The sequence below is a fragment of the Colossoma macropomum genome, unplaced genomic scaffold, assembly GCF_904425465.1.
Source record: "Colossoma macropomum unplaced genomic scaffold, Colossoma_macropomum, whole genome shotgun sequence".
NCBI lineage: Eukaryota > Metazoa > Chordata > Actinopteri > Characiformes > Serrasalmidae > Colossoma > Colossoma macropomum.
In genome coordinates, this window is record NW_023494791.1 from 12,793,441 (window position 1) to 12,811,214 (window position 17,774).

Sequence of the window (17,774 nt, forward strand, 5' to 3'; positions counted from 1 at the left end):
TATCGGCTGATAATGATCTGATATTTCTTCTTTGAAAAGTACTTATACTTCAAATGGCCTGTTTTAAATTGAAGCACTTAAGATGATCATCTAAAAGTAAGCAGTCATGCTCAGACCACTCAAACACTCAAACAGCACATCACAATGTGAGTGTGGATGTTTCAGGCTAGATTTGTCGATACCTATTGATACAGATGTGCTGACTCTAGACAAAATGTTATGAAGTATCACAATGTTATATTTTTGCCATATCTCCCTCTCTGTCATGTTCAATTAACAGAATTACAAACACCCAAAAGCATTTTACATAACTACACATACATCCTACTGACTGACAAATGCTTGTTTTTGATCTACAGTATCACATGTATTGTCTACATGCAGAAACATGCAGAAAGCTCTCAGCACAGAAAAAACGGCCTGGCTGAGCCCTGTGTGTGTGTGTGTGTTTTTGTGTGGGATGTGTTTGTGAGGACCTCTTTAACCCAGCAGAGTTGAGTATGGCCCAAAGTGATTTGGGTTTTGAAACAGATAATGCTGTATATACACATACACACACTTGGAGGGAACAGAACAGTATTCACCAGAGACTGATAAGCAGCCTGAGGGAAGATCTTTTTGGCAGCTTTACACCACAATAAATATGTGCACACAACAAACACACATGCGCACATACTGCAAAACAGCCCAGATAGTCTCAGAGCATAGCAGGGCTACTCTACTGTCATAAGTTTATTCAGTTTTGTTTACATAGCGTAGTGTAAATTATTTATAAAAATGTCTTTACACAAATATACAGAACAGTGCAAAAGTCTGAGACCACCCTTCTTTTATTTAATTTCTAGTCAAAATAGCCATATTTCATATAATAGAGAGATTTCTGAGGAGATCAGATAGAAGATAATCCAGTTGCATAAAGAGGAGAAAGTCAGATGAAAAATATGTGAGATAAACTTCTGTTTCCAAAAAAAAAATTGGTCTACAGGACTACTAACAACCCTGCAAGACCTGGTAGACCACCAGAACTGTCACCATCAGATAAACAGTACTTAAAGGTTACATCTTTTGAGAGAGAGGAGAAGATCAAACTCCACTTTTACTTCATATCTGAAAAATATCCACAGGTGTTTCTGTCCATCCTTCCACTGTGGGAGGAGAACTCAACACTATGAGTCTAAAAGGATGTGTCGCTGAAAAGAATGAAAGCTGTGATAAAGATAAAAGGGGTACACACTAAAAACTGAATTTTTAAATGAATTTTTAAAATGGTTTTTAGTTGTTGAGGCTTTTTATGTCGTTTTCTGTTAAATATCTACTGAAAATGATTAACTTGGCCATTTTGACTGGAAATTTAGTCAATGAACGCTTTTGTGCAGTACGATGCATACATGCTTTTTATGCTGTTAAATAATGTACGAGTGTAGTACATATAGTGTGTAGCGTAGTATAGTTTTCTAACCCTGGAGTTCATACACATTCTCTCTCTTTCGCACTCGCTCACCCCTCTGTCTGGTTTGGCGGTAACCTCAAATGCCTGGCTGCTGTGGAGAGAACGCCGCCATTGGTTGTAAGCTCCCTCCCCCACCTCTTTTACCCCCGGGTATGTAGCGAGCGGCTGCTCTGATTGGCTGGTGCTGTCCCTCAGACAGCAGTCTGCTCAGTGATTAGAGCGCGCTGCCCCCATCTGATTGGCCCTTGCCATGGTGCAGGCAGGGAGCACTCACCTATAGCAGGCCATGGCACCAGCACAGAGGCCAGCAGTAAACAGCATTGTCTGCACAATCGCGCTGTCACAACAGAGCGAGGGGGGAGGAATGATGGAGAGAGGGAGAATGCATAAGAAGAGGGGAAGACGGAAAGAGAAAGGGAGAGGGATGGAGAAGGAGGTGTAGAGAGGAATGCCACTGATAGTGTTGTGGTGTGAGTCATGCTGTGCGGATTTAGGGATGAGATAATGCCTTATGTGTGGGATGATGTCATCCACCCAACACGCGCATGCACACACACCCACACACGCGCGCACACACACTCTCTCTATCCTTTTATCTTTTGAGTGAACTGTTTTCATTCAGGAAGAGCTTAATTGTAAGGAGCAGCATCCACACATACCCATACGCTGTATTATCCTGTCAGTGGGTGTACAGTAATTGGATTTATAACATTTATTACATTTGAGTGTCTCAGTTGTCCAAACACATCTCTTGCTGTGCTCTATTTGTGTGTAAACATTTTTACGCACAAATAGAGCACAAGAGCTGTAGACACAAGAGCTGTAGATACAAGAGCTGCAAAATTTAGAGTTGAGAGATTTAATTATGACGAGTTATATTACCCTAAGAAATATTGCTCTTATTAAGCTGGTAAATGTATGTTGTGTTTTTGTTTTATTAAAAGGGAATTCCACTGATTTATTTTTTTTTTTCTCCCCCAAAATTCAATATAATTCAGTTGTTGAGACGCAAACAAAGTCCTGCAGAGTGATTTGATGTGAAATGATGCATTATCGAGAAACTTACCAAGTCTAGTCAGTGGTGGTGATAGGAGACAGGAGTTGTGATGTCTACAATGCAACTATATCCATTTTATTTACTATCCAAAACAACCAGTGAATGTAAGCATAGCTTCTGAGCTTTTATATGCAATGTTAAGAATGGAGAAATAGTGGTAAATCTATTAAAAATGTTGTTTTAAGCGCTGTTTGGATAGGATTAGTTTTACTTGAGGAGGTGGGTAATGTAATTTCTACTCACCAAACGCAGCATGTCAGTCGTGTTTACAGGCTGTACATCAACATGTTGGCAAAAATGCTGCCGTATCAGATGGAAAAGGATGGAGGCTCTCAAAGAATCATTTACTTGTGCTCTCTGTGGCTAAAATCAAGCCAATATGTACAGTACCTACCTTAAGTTTACAACTCAGAACAAAAACAGAAAAATTTAGATTTTATGCAGTGATGTTGACTGCTGGCTATGAATTCCCAAGCTAATGATAATGCACACTACATTCAGACAGATGGTTAGGGTAAACAGAATAATGGCTGGATTAAATGTTTGGATATGTTTTCTGCTCTTTGAGTGAAGGCTGTCAATCATACCAAGATTTCTTATCCCTTGTAAATTGACAAACATTTCAGACTTCCTATGGTAAATTTGCATTACCCCATCTCCCCAAGGAAAGCTGATCCTATCTGAACAGAACTCTAGTAAGACATGTCAGAAAAGCTCAGCAGAGCAAAACCCTGAATATTGCAACTGTAAAAAGTAGAATCTAACATTTATGTGAAAGTCTGTGCTTTTTGGTGTTCACTTTTCACTGACAATACCACTAATACCGGTTGTGGTGTGGGTGACGCTTATCTGTGTGAATTCAAGTTAGTAACGTTCAAGTTAGTTCATAACACATTTTTCAGAAAGGGAAGAGTTTTGGCAAGCCAGAGAAGTGAGATTACCAAGCTGTTGTCTTGTCCACAATAGATTAGACCACAATAGCTGTGATTGTGTCATTGGGCTTGGACTGCACTGTGCACTTCTCCTGGTCATTGCAGTGTGCAGTGAAAGCCAAGCAGGGGTGTGTTACTTTAAGCCAATGAGGTAATGGTGAGCTTCAGAACTACAGGCTGTTCAGTGTTGATTAGGGCACACACACCCCTAGAAAGAGTGGAAATGATGTCTTATTGCCTGCTGTTTGGTTCCGGTGTGTGTGTGTGTGTGAGTGCAGACGTGGAGGTGCGGGTGGGGGAGCGTTGGGCTGATGTAATGGTATTTGTCACATTCACCAAAGCAATATCTGAAGCGATGCCATCTGCAGAAGGTCACTGAGTGCAGAGGGAGATCCTGTACATTTCTCTTTATCTCTTTCTCTCCCTCACTCGTTCACACACACAAAATCCTAATCCCCTCATCTATACCATCTCTCCAGACCAAAGCCTCCCAAAGCCTCTTCAGACCAAAGACTCCCCACAGCTGAACTGAATGTGTCTGATAAGATTCAAGATCCAGCACACAGGTGTTTTACAGCAGGTGATATTATAGATACTATAGGCTGTTATGACATTTTACTCTGTTCATCATAATTAAGCAGCGAACAGTGAACAAGCCAGAGAAAAATAAAAGTACTAGTGAAATATAGAAGGAGGCTGTATTGTTGAACTTATTGTTCACAGAGGTGACAGTTTTGTAGTAAGTTTGAAAGAGTGAACTTCTTCTAGATTAGTAATTCAAGTTTTATGTTGTGGTTTTATAAGGATAAAAACCTGACCGTAAAAAAATGACGTCAATTGATATTTACCTTCTTCATGATGATTGACTTGGTGACAGTGCATATTTTAATTTCTGGCCTCTCTTACAGTAAGAAACAGAGGCTAATAGACATACCCATTTATATGTATGGTTTTGTATATTATTTTAATGAAGTCTTTTAAAAGTTTTTTTTTCCCCCCCAAATCTAAAGTATTTTGGAATCTTTGAACGACAGCGAACAGGCAAAGACGTTCAGTTTTCCCTTTACTGGATGGTGTTGACATTGACATTCTCGTAATTTAATATACTTTGCTTAATTAACAAATAAGTAAACATTTTGAAAAATATTTTTTTTAAAGACACAAAAGGCTTTATGTGTAAAATGATGTGCTTTTATCTAATCAGATGCCTTCCTATTCTGTTCTTCTGTTTTTTCACACATCATGGTAAGGTCTAGCGTAGTGGTTTTAAACTGGTCCTCAGGGACCCCGAGATGGTCCACATTTTTGCTCCAACATAACTTGCAACACAGAGAGAGAAAGCAAAAATGTGGACCGTGTTGGGGGGGTCTCTGAGGACCAGTTTGAGAACCACTAGACTAGCATTTGAAGCACTTCTGTGTGTGTGTGTGTGTGTGTGTGTGTGTGTGTGTGTTTCAATATTTATACACAACAACTTCAAGGAAAAAATAAAACAGTCTGTAGGACCGTAGTGTCTTTTTATGGAAAATGATAAAATATAATTGTTACAATGTGGAAACTGCATGCAACAATGGAACTTGCAGTACAGTGCATACAACGGAGATAAATGAATGCTGTACCATTTGAAACTCTGAATACGTTTTACAATTTTAAGTTGATTATATCCACATCTTTCTGTTGTGAAAACACCTAGGCAATTAAATGGTTGTCATTTTCGTTGTCCTTTTCTTCGTCCTTCTTCTCCTCCTTCTTCTCCTCCTTCTTCTTCTCCTCCTTCTTCTCTTTCTTCTCCTTCTTCTCCTTCCCCCCGAGCCCATATGACAAAAATGTGCAGTGTCTAATGGCAATGTATTGGTTTATTCCACTGTACTCATTGCAGATTGCTGTTCCGCTGTTTCATGCTATTGCCATATGGCAACAAAATGCAGAGTACTCCCTGTGTTGTTTCAGGGTTTTTTTTTCTATTTATTTAGACATTCTCAGACATGTTTTGAGGGAAAAATTGGAAAACCTTGTATTTGATAATTTATGCAGTAGATGGAGTCTGTTTCTCTTATTTAGCCTTTTTACACTCTGATTATTAATTGTCAAAATAATTGGTAAATTCTTCTGGTACCAAGGCAGTCAATAGTGATGGCCCTGACTTCAAAGGAGAGGTTGTGTTGGTAAATTACTCAGCTGTTCTGGTTCATTGTTTGATGTTGTGGGTGATTTGGAAAGCGAGTAAAGCTGTGTGAAGTCCTGCAGCAGGGAGATCCTGTACAGCTGGAGATCATACACACTGATCACATGCTGGATTAACCCAGTGTAGCAGAGAGAGATGAGTCATCAACTCGCACACAGACAGACCGTTTAAACCTCTTAACCCTTGTACTACGATTCGGACACAGCAGGTATTCATCCCTCATTGTGCTTTTGATTGGCAGATGACCTCATCTCCCCACACGCCAGCCAATCGGAGCCTTCCAGCTGCTTTCTTTCACACAGTGGAGTGTTTCAGGCTCTTGTTGGGGCGCGTAGGTGTCACAGTTAGATTAAGAACAACAGGAAGTCTGAGTGATCTCATTTCTCTGTAGATTCATATGAGTGTCTGTGTTTATTGAGGATATGCCTCTGTATGTAAGAACTGAAACCATGCTAGGGACATGGGTCGACTACAGAGGCCAGATTTGTGTAATGGTCTTACAGACACTTTAATCTGTGTTTAATGTCTGATGAAAGTCTGAGTGGTGAGTTGAACATGTAAAGATGTGGTTTTACTGAGTTGTGTAACCCATCACCCAATAGTAGATTAAGTGTCAAATCTGCCTAAACCAATAAAGTTCAGGCTTTCTCGAACCTGATTGGTCAAGTTCACTCTGTACTCAGGCCTATGTTTTGACTATCAGTGCTGTTCTGCCTATCAGCAGCGCATCAGTGCTAGAGCTGAGTCTTGAACGCCGTCCGAGAACTCAGTTCAGAGTGGCTGTCAGCTCACTGAGCCATGCAGGAGATTTAAAAATCACTCACTTCTTTTCCAAATCGCTCTAATGATGCAATTCTAATGTCACTACATATCCTGTGACTTAAACTTTCCTCATAAACAAAATTGAAGACAATAGCATCTTTGAGTTTTAACTACTAGTCAGTAGAGGTTTTTTTTTTTTATTTTATTTTTTTTTTATTTTAAAACCTTGAATTTGACTAGTTCTCTCGGTTAGGGCTGGATATTGGCAGCAGCTTCACAATACAGTATGTGTCCTAATAGGCTGATACAACATACCACAAGTGCTACAGATATTTCTGTCCATGTTTACATTAAAATCCAGAATAAATAAGTAAAAAAAAGAAATATACTGTAATATTGAAGAAATAATTATTAGACTTTTATTCATGTTTATCTTTAATTGTTTTTTATAAATACAATAATGAGGGGAAAAAATACAATAATAAGAAAACATCTATGGAGTGTTTTATAGATGTGCTTTACTCTGAAGTGCTAGTTGAGTTTCAGAGTAGTGAACGTTCTTAGTTTGTATTCACAAAGGCAACAGCACAGGCAGTAGTTTATGGAATGTCTAAAACTGTATTGCGTTTTATAGATGATATGTGGGCACGTGTGTATGAGAGAAAGTGTGGCTGTAAGAATTAACAGGGAACAACAAAGTGTTCACTAACATCACAAAAATCACAGCAACATCACTGATTTAGCATTAATAGTGCCACAAACATCTTACTGAAGTGGGAATGGCTAAGCACTAATCACAGCAATCTACAAACTAATAACTCGCTACTACTGCCAACCAAACTACATCTGTTGATATGAAACTGCTCAAGTACACAGTTAACAAGGATCATGCGAGCCTGAACAGCAGTGATGGAGGCTTACTTAATTCATGCACAACAGCACATGATGAAACTACTGAATTAACTTCACTCTATGTATTTATCCTGATTGTGTGATATGCAGAGGGGGCCAGAGTGCAACACCTTCTGTGACCCAGCCTGAACTGTAACAGTACATGTTTGCATCTGTGAGATGTTGTAATATCACACTCTCAGACTTGAATGCAGTATCAGTTTGTCTTGCACATACATGCCCTGTAAAGAAGTTAATTCATAAATATCATTACAGCAATCACTATATTGACTCACATATCAACATGAGCTAACCAACGATGCATTGCTGTATTATTGCTGTATTACTATTTTAACACAGCCCTGCTCACCATAGGATCATTGTGATTTGAGTGTGTTTAAAATCCTAGATGATGTGGTATTTTTAAAATGTCGAGGAAGAAATGAATCCGTGCTTAGTGATGTAAACACTGTAGACCACGCCATCTTATAGCCTTCACATAAGCCACATAACTACATGTACATACGATTGACTGATTGATTAGAGTGAGTCATTTACTGACCAATTCATTTATACATTGATTTAAAGAGTGAGTACCTTGGAGGACAGTGTGGTGCGTCCTTTAAGAAGCCAAAACCAAAATTGGAGTTAAGCCTTAGAAAATTTTCTGTTGTTTCATTTAAAGCAAAATTTCAAAAAGTGAGCTCTGTGATCTGCATGTTAGCATTTGGTTTTCATTATGTAGTGTCAGAGTAAAAACTCAGTCACGTAAGCTAACATGGTTGTTTGTTTTCCTCAGGTGTTTGGGGATAAGATGTTCATCCCTTCTCTGGATGGTGCATTGTTTCAGTGGAACAGGGACCGGGAAAGTATGGAGGCTGTTCCTTTCAGTGTGGACTCCCTGCTGGACTCATCCTACCGGGTTGGAGAGGACACTGTACTGGTGGGAGGAAAATCCCTCACAACCTATGGCCTGGGAGCCTACAGCGGCAAGGTACGCTCCCTGCAGCAGAGTACAACAGGGTCTCCCCAAGCCCAGCATTCTACCACTCTGCTCCTGCAGCAGCTCTTTCTTTATCTTTTTTCTTAATTTTCTTTCTCTTTCTTTTTCTGATTCTTTATCTTTGCTCTCTGTAGTTGAAGTATATTTGTTCAGCGGTGGGCTGCAGTCGTTGGGGAGAGGAGGAGACGGACCCAGAGGACATGATTTTGCTGCAGAGGACTCAGAAAACCGTCAGGGCTGTGACCCCTCGCAGCGGCTTTGAGAAGTAAGTCTCTCTGTCTGACCTCCGCCCCAAGTTAGGTGATATTCATTTATCAATGTCACCAGTGGGTTCCTTTTTAACCCTTTAGAAGCTAAACCTAACCTAAAAGTGACCTCTTATCTCAGTATTATTGGTTATTGAACATAAATATTCAATGTTAAACACAAAACTGGATTTAATGTCTTTTCAAAAAATCTTGTTTTCTGAATTCTGAGGTTTTTGAAGTTGTGCTCAAACTCGCTATTGGAAAAATATCCGCAGTCATGTTTTGGAACAAAACCACAAGGGTATGGGGCTTCTTTAAAGCTGCCTCCCAAAAGAGGACATCCCTTGCTTTGATTCGATCTGTAGAGGATGCATTTTATCTACCAAACAACTTGGCTGTTAAATGACAGTCTGTATAGACTGTGATGTAATAGGCAGGCAGTACTGCAGACTGTTGATATATTGTAGTAAATGTAGTAGCAGCCCAGGGATTTCACAGGAGTGTTTAACACACTGCCATAATGTGGCATAATGTGGAAACGATGACCTTCTGTAGTTTAATTTGATGTTTGTTTATCTTAGTGTGTCAGGGACAACCTATTTAATCTTAAAGCTAGTTAATATTGTTCATAATAAAAAAAGAGATGTTAATCTTGAGTTAATCTTTTCATAACAAACTCATGTTTGTGGTTTTGCAAGCATTGATATGATAGTGTGATAATTATTGCTCCTATCTGAGTCTGACTAGTGGACAGCTTCTTTTAAACTGTTACATATGTGTGCAGAATCAACTGTCCAAGTTGCCAATCACTCAAAACAAAAATAATACAGTTGGCTAAGACTGCTGACATTGAGATATTTGTCAAGTAACCCAAGCATAACAGAGACTAATTCCCTGCTTTCTTAGTGACCTTCATAAAAGATTTTGTATGTTTGTGTTTGTATGGCCCTGCCATACTGAGAGCGTTTTCTGTTGTCTGGTAGGTGGAACTTCAGTGTGGGGAACTTTGAGCTAAAGTTTGTTCCAGAGGCGCAGTCTCAGCTCGGCTTTTTGGAGGGAGAAACAGGCAACAAGGAGGTTTGGCATGAAGACAGACGTGATGGGCCACGTGTGATTCTAGAGGAGGCAGAAGCACACGCGCAGAACCACGCTAATGCACACATTCAAGCAGATGGCCTGAACCTGGTGATCAAAGTGTCTGTTCCAGACTGGAAGGTTATGGCCTTTAGCAGTGAGTCTGGAGGACAGCTCATCTGGGAGCATCAGGTGAGCCTTTCAGTTTTCAGATTCAGTGCTCCTGATTGAGAGCTGATGGATCTTAAAGTTCAGGCTAGGACCTACAAGCCCATGAAATTCTACTCCATCATTTAGTTTGTTTTGGGTTTTTGTTTGGTGGGTGGGGTAAGAGGAATGGTATTAATTAACTGTATTAATTTTTACTGTAATTATACAGTTATGTAACTGCTCCTACTTTGCTGATGTTTCTGTGCTTCTCTGTAGTTCTGCACGCCCATCGCCTCAGCCTGGTTGGTTGGAGGGGGAAAAGTTACACCCATCAGTCTGTTTGATGACACTACCTACACCAGCCATCCAGAGCGCGAGCCTCAGGAGGAGGATGATGACCTCATGGAGGAGGCGCGTGGGGCCACAGAGTCCAGTGTATACCTGGGTAACACAGCCTGTGTGGATGAAAGAGAAAGATATAGAACAGTACATGTATTCCAGATCTAATTATCTGTATGTTCTTGGTTACAGGTATGTTTCAGGGTCAGCTATATCTGCAGTCGTCAGTCAGAATGTCTGAGAAGTTCCCCTCTAAGGCCAAAGCCCTGGATGGCCGCGGCTCCAGCAGAGACATCATCCCTCCGCCCACTGTCAAATGGAAGCCACTAATTCGTGAGTCTCCACCATCAAACACTCAAATCAATAAAACTGCAAATTACACTTGCAATTATTACTAAGACGGGGGATGCACTGATCATGAATTTTTATGGCTGATTTCCAATTTCTATACAGCCCTATTTCTTTCTGTTTGCCAAAGTCACAATATAAATAATATTTATTTGCCCTTTAATGGTCCAAACTGACATTTTACAATTTACAGTTCTAAATCAGTTGCCTGTTTAAATACCATGAATGAATTGAAGTGGTACATTGGAAGTAAAAGGCAACTACCTGTTTAGCATCATGAGTCATGTATAATTATACTAAGAGGTGTAGCAGCAGCATTTAGCTACAGCATGAGTTCACTTACCTGGCTTACGTTATTTTTGTCATAAAATTGCAACACAACATTGCAAAAATAAAAACATTGCTGATTTTGTGTTTTTGAACAAAAATCTGCTGATTCAGATGTTGACAGATTCTTATTGTGCATCACTAATTAAGTCTTATAATTCAGTGATGACTATAAGCTATTTAGTAACTACTTTGAAACTAATATGTAAGTAATAAGTGAGAAATTGAAGTGCAGGCCCACATGCAGGGTTTAGATTACAGTAATCACACATATAGGGTTGATTACAGGCCTTAGTGTCAGTTTAAACATAAACACATGTTGTTATTTTGTGGCTTTAAAAAGCTGTGCCAACTTACTTCACCTGTTTTTTCTGTTTTGCCATTTTCTCCCAGACTCACCTTCTCGTACTCCTGTGTTGGTGGGTTCTGAAGAGTTTGATAAGTGTTTGAACAATGACAAATTTTCCTACGAGGAGTACAGCAATGGAGCTCTGTCGGTCCTACAGTACCCTCATGGTAAGAACTGCTTCCTGTTCTTTACTGTGGTTTAGTGTAAAAGTTAAATGTCTTGTGAGATTTTCTGTAATCTTTATACTACTTGTGTATAATCCCTCCCATTTTTGTACGTGTAGATAACGGATACTACTTCCCATACAATTCTCGGTACCGTGGTCGGCGGCAAGTGACTGCGGTGAGTGTGTTGCATACAAATGGGGCCGGAGATACCAGGATGAGGAGGAAGGACCCCGTACTGCTGTTGCCATGGTGGAAGGAGATCTTGGGCACCATCATATTTTGCATCGCAGCTACCACATACATTGTCCGCAAGTTCTTCCACCCCCATGCAGTACACATACGGGTAAGAGGGTGAACACGTGCTCTCAAAAATGCCTGCTAGGTTTATGTGTACTGTGTATATTGATAGATAACGAGTATATTGTGGGTGCTATCAGTGCTTCTATTACACAACAACTTTGTGGCAACAGTTTGGGGAAGGCCCCTGTTCCAGCATGAATGTGCCCCTGTGTACAAAGCGAGATCCATGAACACATAACTCCATATTAATGGCCAGTGTTTTGGACTGGGATGTCCAACAAGCTCACATGGTGGTCAGGTGTACATATTTTGGCTTTATTGCCAACATACTAATGAGTATGGTGGCCCATCATGCTATTGTTTTATTTTTATTTATTTATTTTTTAATTGTTATTACAGTTATTTTTCCCCTTGTTAGTCCTTAAATAATTTTTAAAACACTGATTAAAAAAGATATTCATATGGTGCAGCCATGATTCATTTTATGGCTGATTCATATTCTGATTTTGTTACAGCCAAATTGACCCGGGCGTATTATCATTATCATGATAATTTTTATTTATTTATTTATTTATGTATTTATTTATTTATTTTCTGAAAGCTCAAGCTGTCTGGGCTAAATGAACCCATGAATTACATCACCAGCACATTTCCAGTACTTTCTATTGGTTGCAATAACATTATTTGCTCTTTACTGGGCTAACAGTGAAAGTTTTTCATTTTAAACTCCTAAATGAAAAATCGGTTGTATATTCAAATAACATGAATCTGATAAAGCGCTACACAAGAGGCAACTGACTCTGATGTAGCACAATGAATGATGCATAATTATACTACAACATTTTGGTATGGGTGTAGCCAGCATTCAAATATTTTGCAAGTGCAGTTACAGTATGAGGGCATGTTATGTACGCATAGAATTGCAGGAGACCAAAATAAGAAAACTTAATTGCTGATCACGTTTGAAGCAAAAACCTGGTCTTCGCAGATTCTGTTCTTGAATGAATCCGATCGTCTATAGTTTCTTATATTGTATATGTTTTTATAGCGTATATATTTTTGCTGTATTACCCACCTTTAGCAGGCATACACTCCCACCATCATGTGTCACTGAAAATAATTTTGATTAATGAGTGCCTGTTGGAGTGTTTCAACGTGTACCTCTTTGTTTAACTCCAGCAGCGGAAAGAGTCTGAGACGCAGTGTCAAACAGACAGCAAGTTTGAGCTGGACGTCCCCGAACCCAGAGAGACCATCACAGACACCCGCCCCAGTGAATACGTGTCCAGGTGAAAGAGCTTTTAATAATTCACCATTTCAGCAAATAAGTCTGGCGCACACAGGAATGGTAGATTAACATGGATGGTAGGTTAACCTGAAAGGTTTGGTTTACTGAATATGCTTCAGTGGACAGGGACAGCTGCAGCAGCCACACAAGACAGGGCACACTTACACTCACAGCTGAACAGCTGAACACGCCCCTCCGCTGTTTGTCTCTTGAGTCCGGGGTAAAGAGCATGTGTTTTTGAGGAGTGGTAAGAATGTAGGTTTGTGAACAGCTGGTCTATCCATTCCCAGAGCTGTAGCTACAGCTCCCATCTTGCTGCCTGGTAGCACCTCATTACTCTAGCACTGACTCGAAATGCATCCACCACATAAAAGCAGACAAGGAACATCCATGTTATGAATGATTGAGCATATGTGATATCTAAGCTTACTGAATGAAAAATGAATGGAACACATATTCCTATTTCATGCACAGGTGACATCTGTGATCTAACAGCTTTGGAATGTTGGGGGAGAATGTAGCGCTGCAGGAAGATGTTCAGTCAGAAAGTAACATAGTTCTGGCCCCGCTCTGTTTCTGTGTGACAGGTACCTGACAGACTTTGAGCCAGTGCAGTGTTTGGGCCGTGGTGGATTTGGGGTTGTTTTTGAGGCACGGAACAAAGTGGATGACTGCAATTACGCCATCAAGAGAATCCGCCTACCCAACAGGTAACTCTCAACCACAGCATCTGTATGAATATATTTTCCCGTATGCTGTCTGTATGCATCTGTATGATTTAATATTTGTGTGTGTGTGTGTGTGTTTGTGTGTATAGGGAGGTGGCCCGTGAGAAGGTGATGCGGGAAGTGAAGGCATTGGCCAAGCTGGAGCACCCAGGTATCATCCGTTATTTCAACGCCTGGCAAGAGAGCCCACCTCAGGGCTGGCAGGAGGAAATGGACCAACGCTGGCTTAAAGATGCCAGGTACAGCAACAAACATAAACAGAAGTGTCAGCATTGTCTAGCAAACATCATGACATACTTGATAAGTGAGTGAACTTGTGGTGTCATGAGTAGTAAATAGAGCTACACCAGTACTACAATCGTTGGTTCCAGATTCTGTTTTTAGGATTTTGAATCAATTTTATTTATTTATTTATTTATTTATTTATCTGTCCATTTTATCTTATCATCTTTTGTGTTCTTTATTTCAATCACGCTTGTAGATCACAGTAGCTATGAAAGGCAATGAAGTCTTGAATGATTTCTGTGATCATAAGAATCAACCACGATTAGTTCTGTACACCATTGTAGTTGATTCATTTGCTATGGAAATTGCCATAGTCTGACTTAACACGTTAGTATTTTATAGCGCCACTAATTTCTTCTTAAGCACTGTTAATGCATTTACCTAGTTAGACCCTTTGAACCATCTGTAGTGGTCCATTCATGCGCTGTTTGTTGCTGTCGTGGAATCTGTGATTGTACAGTTAGACACATATGGTGAAATTAAATGTTTTGTTGATTATCTACAGAGAACAAACTTAAGTTTTGCATTTTTGTGCAAATTTAAGTACACAAATTTATTTAACAGCACAACTCCAATCATATGAATTGTGCCATAATGAATTTTGTTTGTATTTCCCTCAATATTGTAAATTCAGCAAATAAACAGCAATTGTTAATTCAATTTAATTGTCAATTAAAATGTGCGGGAATGTGTTCTGTGTAGAGAATGTGTACGTTTTTTCAAGAAAATGTATCCGGGGTGCATACGACTGTGTATGATTTATATGATGTATACACTCATTGATTGGAGCAGGCGGCTACTATTGCCTTTCATCAAGACGTAGCAGATAAAAACTGAAAACTGTGCTCGCTCTGTGGAAATCGTGATTTTTCATGTTCAGGATCATGTGAACCCTGTTCATACACTAAAAATGATGGCATTGAAACATTAAAAATAAAAAAGGTTTCATCAGAAGCTCAAATGCTCTGCTTTTAAAGAGAAACAAAATCTTTACATGGGGTTAAATTTAAGCAGCTAAGACAAAATAAAGTGATTTTAATTTTGATCATTTTAACTGTTTCACAGCACTAATTGTGACATATCAAATCACATGTGCTGTAAGTATCATATGATAAAACCCAGCCCTAATAGTTATGTTTCTTTCTCTGCATCAGTGCTACTGACTGGCCGCTCAGCTCTCCTGACCATATGGAGGCGTTCTCCGTGAAGGTCCCTGTGTCCACCCCATCTCCCCTGGACTCTCCATGTGTGTGTGTGGTCGGCGGTGACGAGAGTCTGCTCATTCAGGATCACGTGTGTGTGGAGGGTCTGGGGCCAGACAGTATGATGTCAGATCGGGACAGTCCTGCTGACCCTGACCTGGAGCTCTCTGAATCCCCACACTCCTTTGAGCTTTGCCCTCCCCGGCCTGTTGCCCACGGTGACTGTACTTCCTCCTCCTTCGACATTGTATTTGAGGACTCGGGCTGCGATCAGCGTGACAACGACACGGACAGCCGGACCACACCCGTTCAGACCATGTGCCCCTCCCTCTCTAGCTCTAAATCTCACCCTGTTGCTTCTTCAGGCCCCTCCTCTTCCTCTCCCCCTCGGCCCACGTCTCTGATACTGCCGCCCTGTCCTTCCAGCCCCACCGCTCGGCCGCCCCTCACACCTAAAGTCTACTTGTACATTCAGATGCAGCTGTGCAGGAAGGAGAACCTGAAAGACTGGATGGCCCAGCGCTCTCAGCCTGACCTCAGGGAGCACCGGCAGTGTCTCGCCATCTTCCTGCAGATCGCAGAGGCCGTGGATTTCATCCACAGCAAGGGACTCATGCACCGAGACTTGAAGGTATGGCACATTTAGTATTTATAGTATTCGGCTATTCAAGTATACAAATTTTTTAACAATTGGTCTTTTTTTCTTTATATTCTGCACTGTGTAAATGGTTCCTCCGGTCACACGTGTGTTCAGTGTATTTTCAAGAATAATTGTAAATTGTACCAAAAAATTGAGGTTTTGATTGAACTGTTGAACTGTGGAATTTAAAAATTCATGATGCACTGAATCATTTACTAAAGTGTCAGAATGGAATTGAATCATTACGTCGGAAATTTTCTACAAGTTGGCCTACGGAACAATACCTCCAATCACAAAACCTGCACTGTGCAAATTTGTTTTTGAAATATACAATAGTGTGCAAAAGTTTTAACACCCAAATTCCATGTTTTGTTGCTTTTCTAAGAGAAAATAAATAAACACATCCTACAGGGAATTCACTTAAATATGACATTTTTCTGCAAATTTTAGTGCACAAACATAAAATATTAAATGGCCAAATTATATGTTTTATTTTTTCCCCAATATATATTGCCCGTTTAAATAATCAAAATGTGTAATTTAGCCCCGGGGGCCCAAACTTTTGCTTGTGACTGTAATTCTATATACAGCTCTTCTTTTATGCCGCCAGTTCAGTTCACATAAGACAGCATATGAGAACTAAGATGAGGAGGTTTTTCCTTTCCTTTTCTGTTCTTATGTTTGTTTGTTCCTCTCTCTGTCTCTCTTTTAGCCTTCTAATATCTTCTTCACACTGGATGATGTGGTGAAAGTAGGGGACTTTGGGCTGGTCACAGCTATGGACCAGGAGGAAGAGGATGATGAGGAACTGAGTACCCTTACGCCAATGCCAGTCTATGCTCGCCACACTGGCCAAGTGGGCACCAAACTCTACATGAGCCCGGAACAGGTGAGGTTCACCACAGACACAGCTGGAACACCCATCATGTTTGAACTAGGGATGCCTGAAGACTATGGAATCACATGAGACAGATGTTTAGATTTGACTGATATTTCAAACCCATATATGGTGATATATTTGTGCTACAGAAGAGCAGAATGTTTAGGTGAAGTTACACTTCCCTGTAATTGTAATCCAGGTAGACTTAGTTCGAAGTCTTTGCACATTGATGTCTGTAGAGACATGCCCATGAAAAACATCAGCCCAGAAATCTCATATTGGTCTCATATTAGTCCAAACATATTTGCTTTAAGCATGTATTTGTTATTAATTTATTAATTGTCTCTGTATTTATTTGCATGCAGTTGAGTCAGCATCTCTTTCTCTCTTTTCTGTAGTTGTCAGGGAACTCGTATTCTCATAAAGTGGATATTTACTCTCTGGGGTTGATTCTGTTTGAGCTGCTCTACCCGTTTCGCACACAGATGGAGAGAGTCAGGGTGAGTCTATGTGCTCATACTCTTTCACCAAACATTGAGACACACTACTTTTCATAATACAGAGATCCTCCCTGTTATTTAATCATCACTTAATGCTTTTGTTCCCTCAGACTCTCACTGAAGTCCGGGCCCTGCAGTTCCCCGCTCCATTTTACAAATACAACGTTCAAGAGGTGAGTATGTTTGGGTGCAGCAGGTAGGGGCTTTTGAGACTGACAGGCAAAGCGAGAACAGGCTGAAGGGGAAGAGAAACAGAGATGATATAAGAGAGTAAGGATGGAGAAAGCTATCTGCTGCCTCCTGTTGGTGCAGTGTTGGTATTACAAAGCATTATTTCAGTAAATCTGTGGGTGTTTTAAATATTCGTAACCGATACATACTTAGTTTAGATATATTTCACATGGACATACACCTCAGAGTTGAATGGTAATTTGCTACGATGTCATGTTTAGAACACTGAAGGGGTTAATTTCTTCTGTTTTAATAGTTAATTTAACCTCTTCATGTATTACTTTATTAGAAAATAGGCAGTACCCTCTGCTGGTTCAACCTGGTTTGACGGCTTGATACATTTAATCAGAATCATTTGTAAGAGCAGCAGAACTTTTATATTATACTGGAGTTATTAAAATGATTCAGTCCTGACCCAGGCATGCTTACACTGCACAG

The 17,774-nt window shown here is 40.1% G+C and overlaps 1 protein-coding gene across 1 annotated transcript in view; it reads left to right on the forward strand.

Moving 5' to 3' along the window:
• eif2ak3 (eukaryotic translation initiation factor 2-alpha kinase 3) overlaps positions 1-17,774 on the forward strand; it is a 38,216-nt gene that overhangs the window by 15,989 nt on the left and 4,453 nt on the right. The window contains exons 3-16 of the mRNA XM_036573942.1: positions 8,077-8,271; positions 8,415-8,545; positions 9,512-9,794; positions 10,029-10,197; positions 10,284-10,424; positions 11,160-11,282; positions 11,399-11,625; positions 12,762-12,871; positions 13,458-13,580; positions 13,688-13,837; positions 15,038-15,716; positions 16,438-16,614; positions 17,004-17,105; positions 17,216-17,278. Coding sequence (XP_036429835.1) covers positions 8,077-8,271; positions 8,415-8,545; positions 9,512-9,794; positions 10,029-10,197; positions 10,284-10,424; positions 11,160-11,282; positions 11,399-11,625; positions 12,762-12,871; positions 13,458-13,580; positions 13,688-13,837; positions 15,038-15,716; positions 16,438-16,614; positions 17,004-17,105; positions 17,216-17,278 — 2,673 coding nt within the window. The remainder of the gene's footprint in view (positions 1-8,076; positions 8,272-8,414; positions 8,546-9,511; positions 9,795-10,028; positions 10,198-10,283; positions 10,425-11,159; positions 11,283-11,398; positions 11,626-12,761; positions 12,872-13,457; positions 13,581-13,687; positions 13,838-15,037; positions 15,717-16,437; positions 16,615-17,003; positions 17,106-17,215; positions 17,279-17,774) is intronic.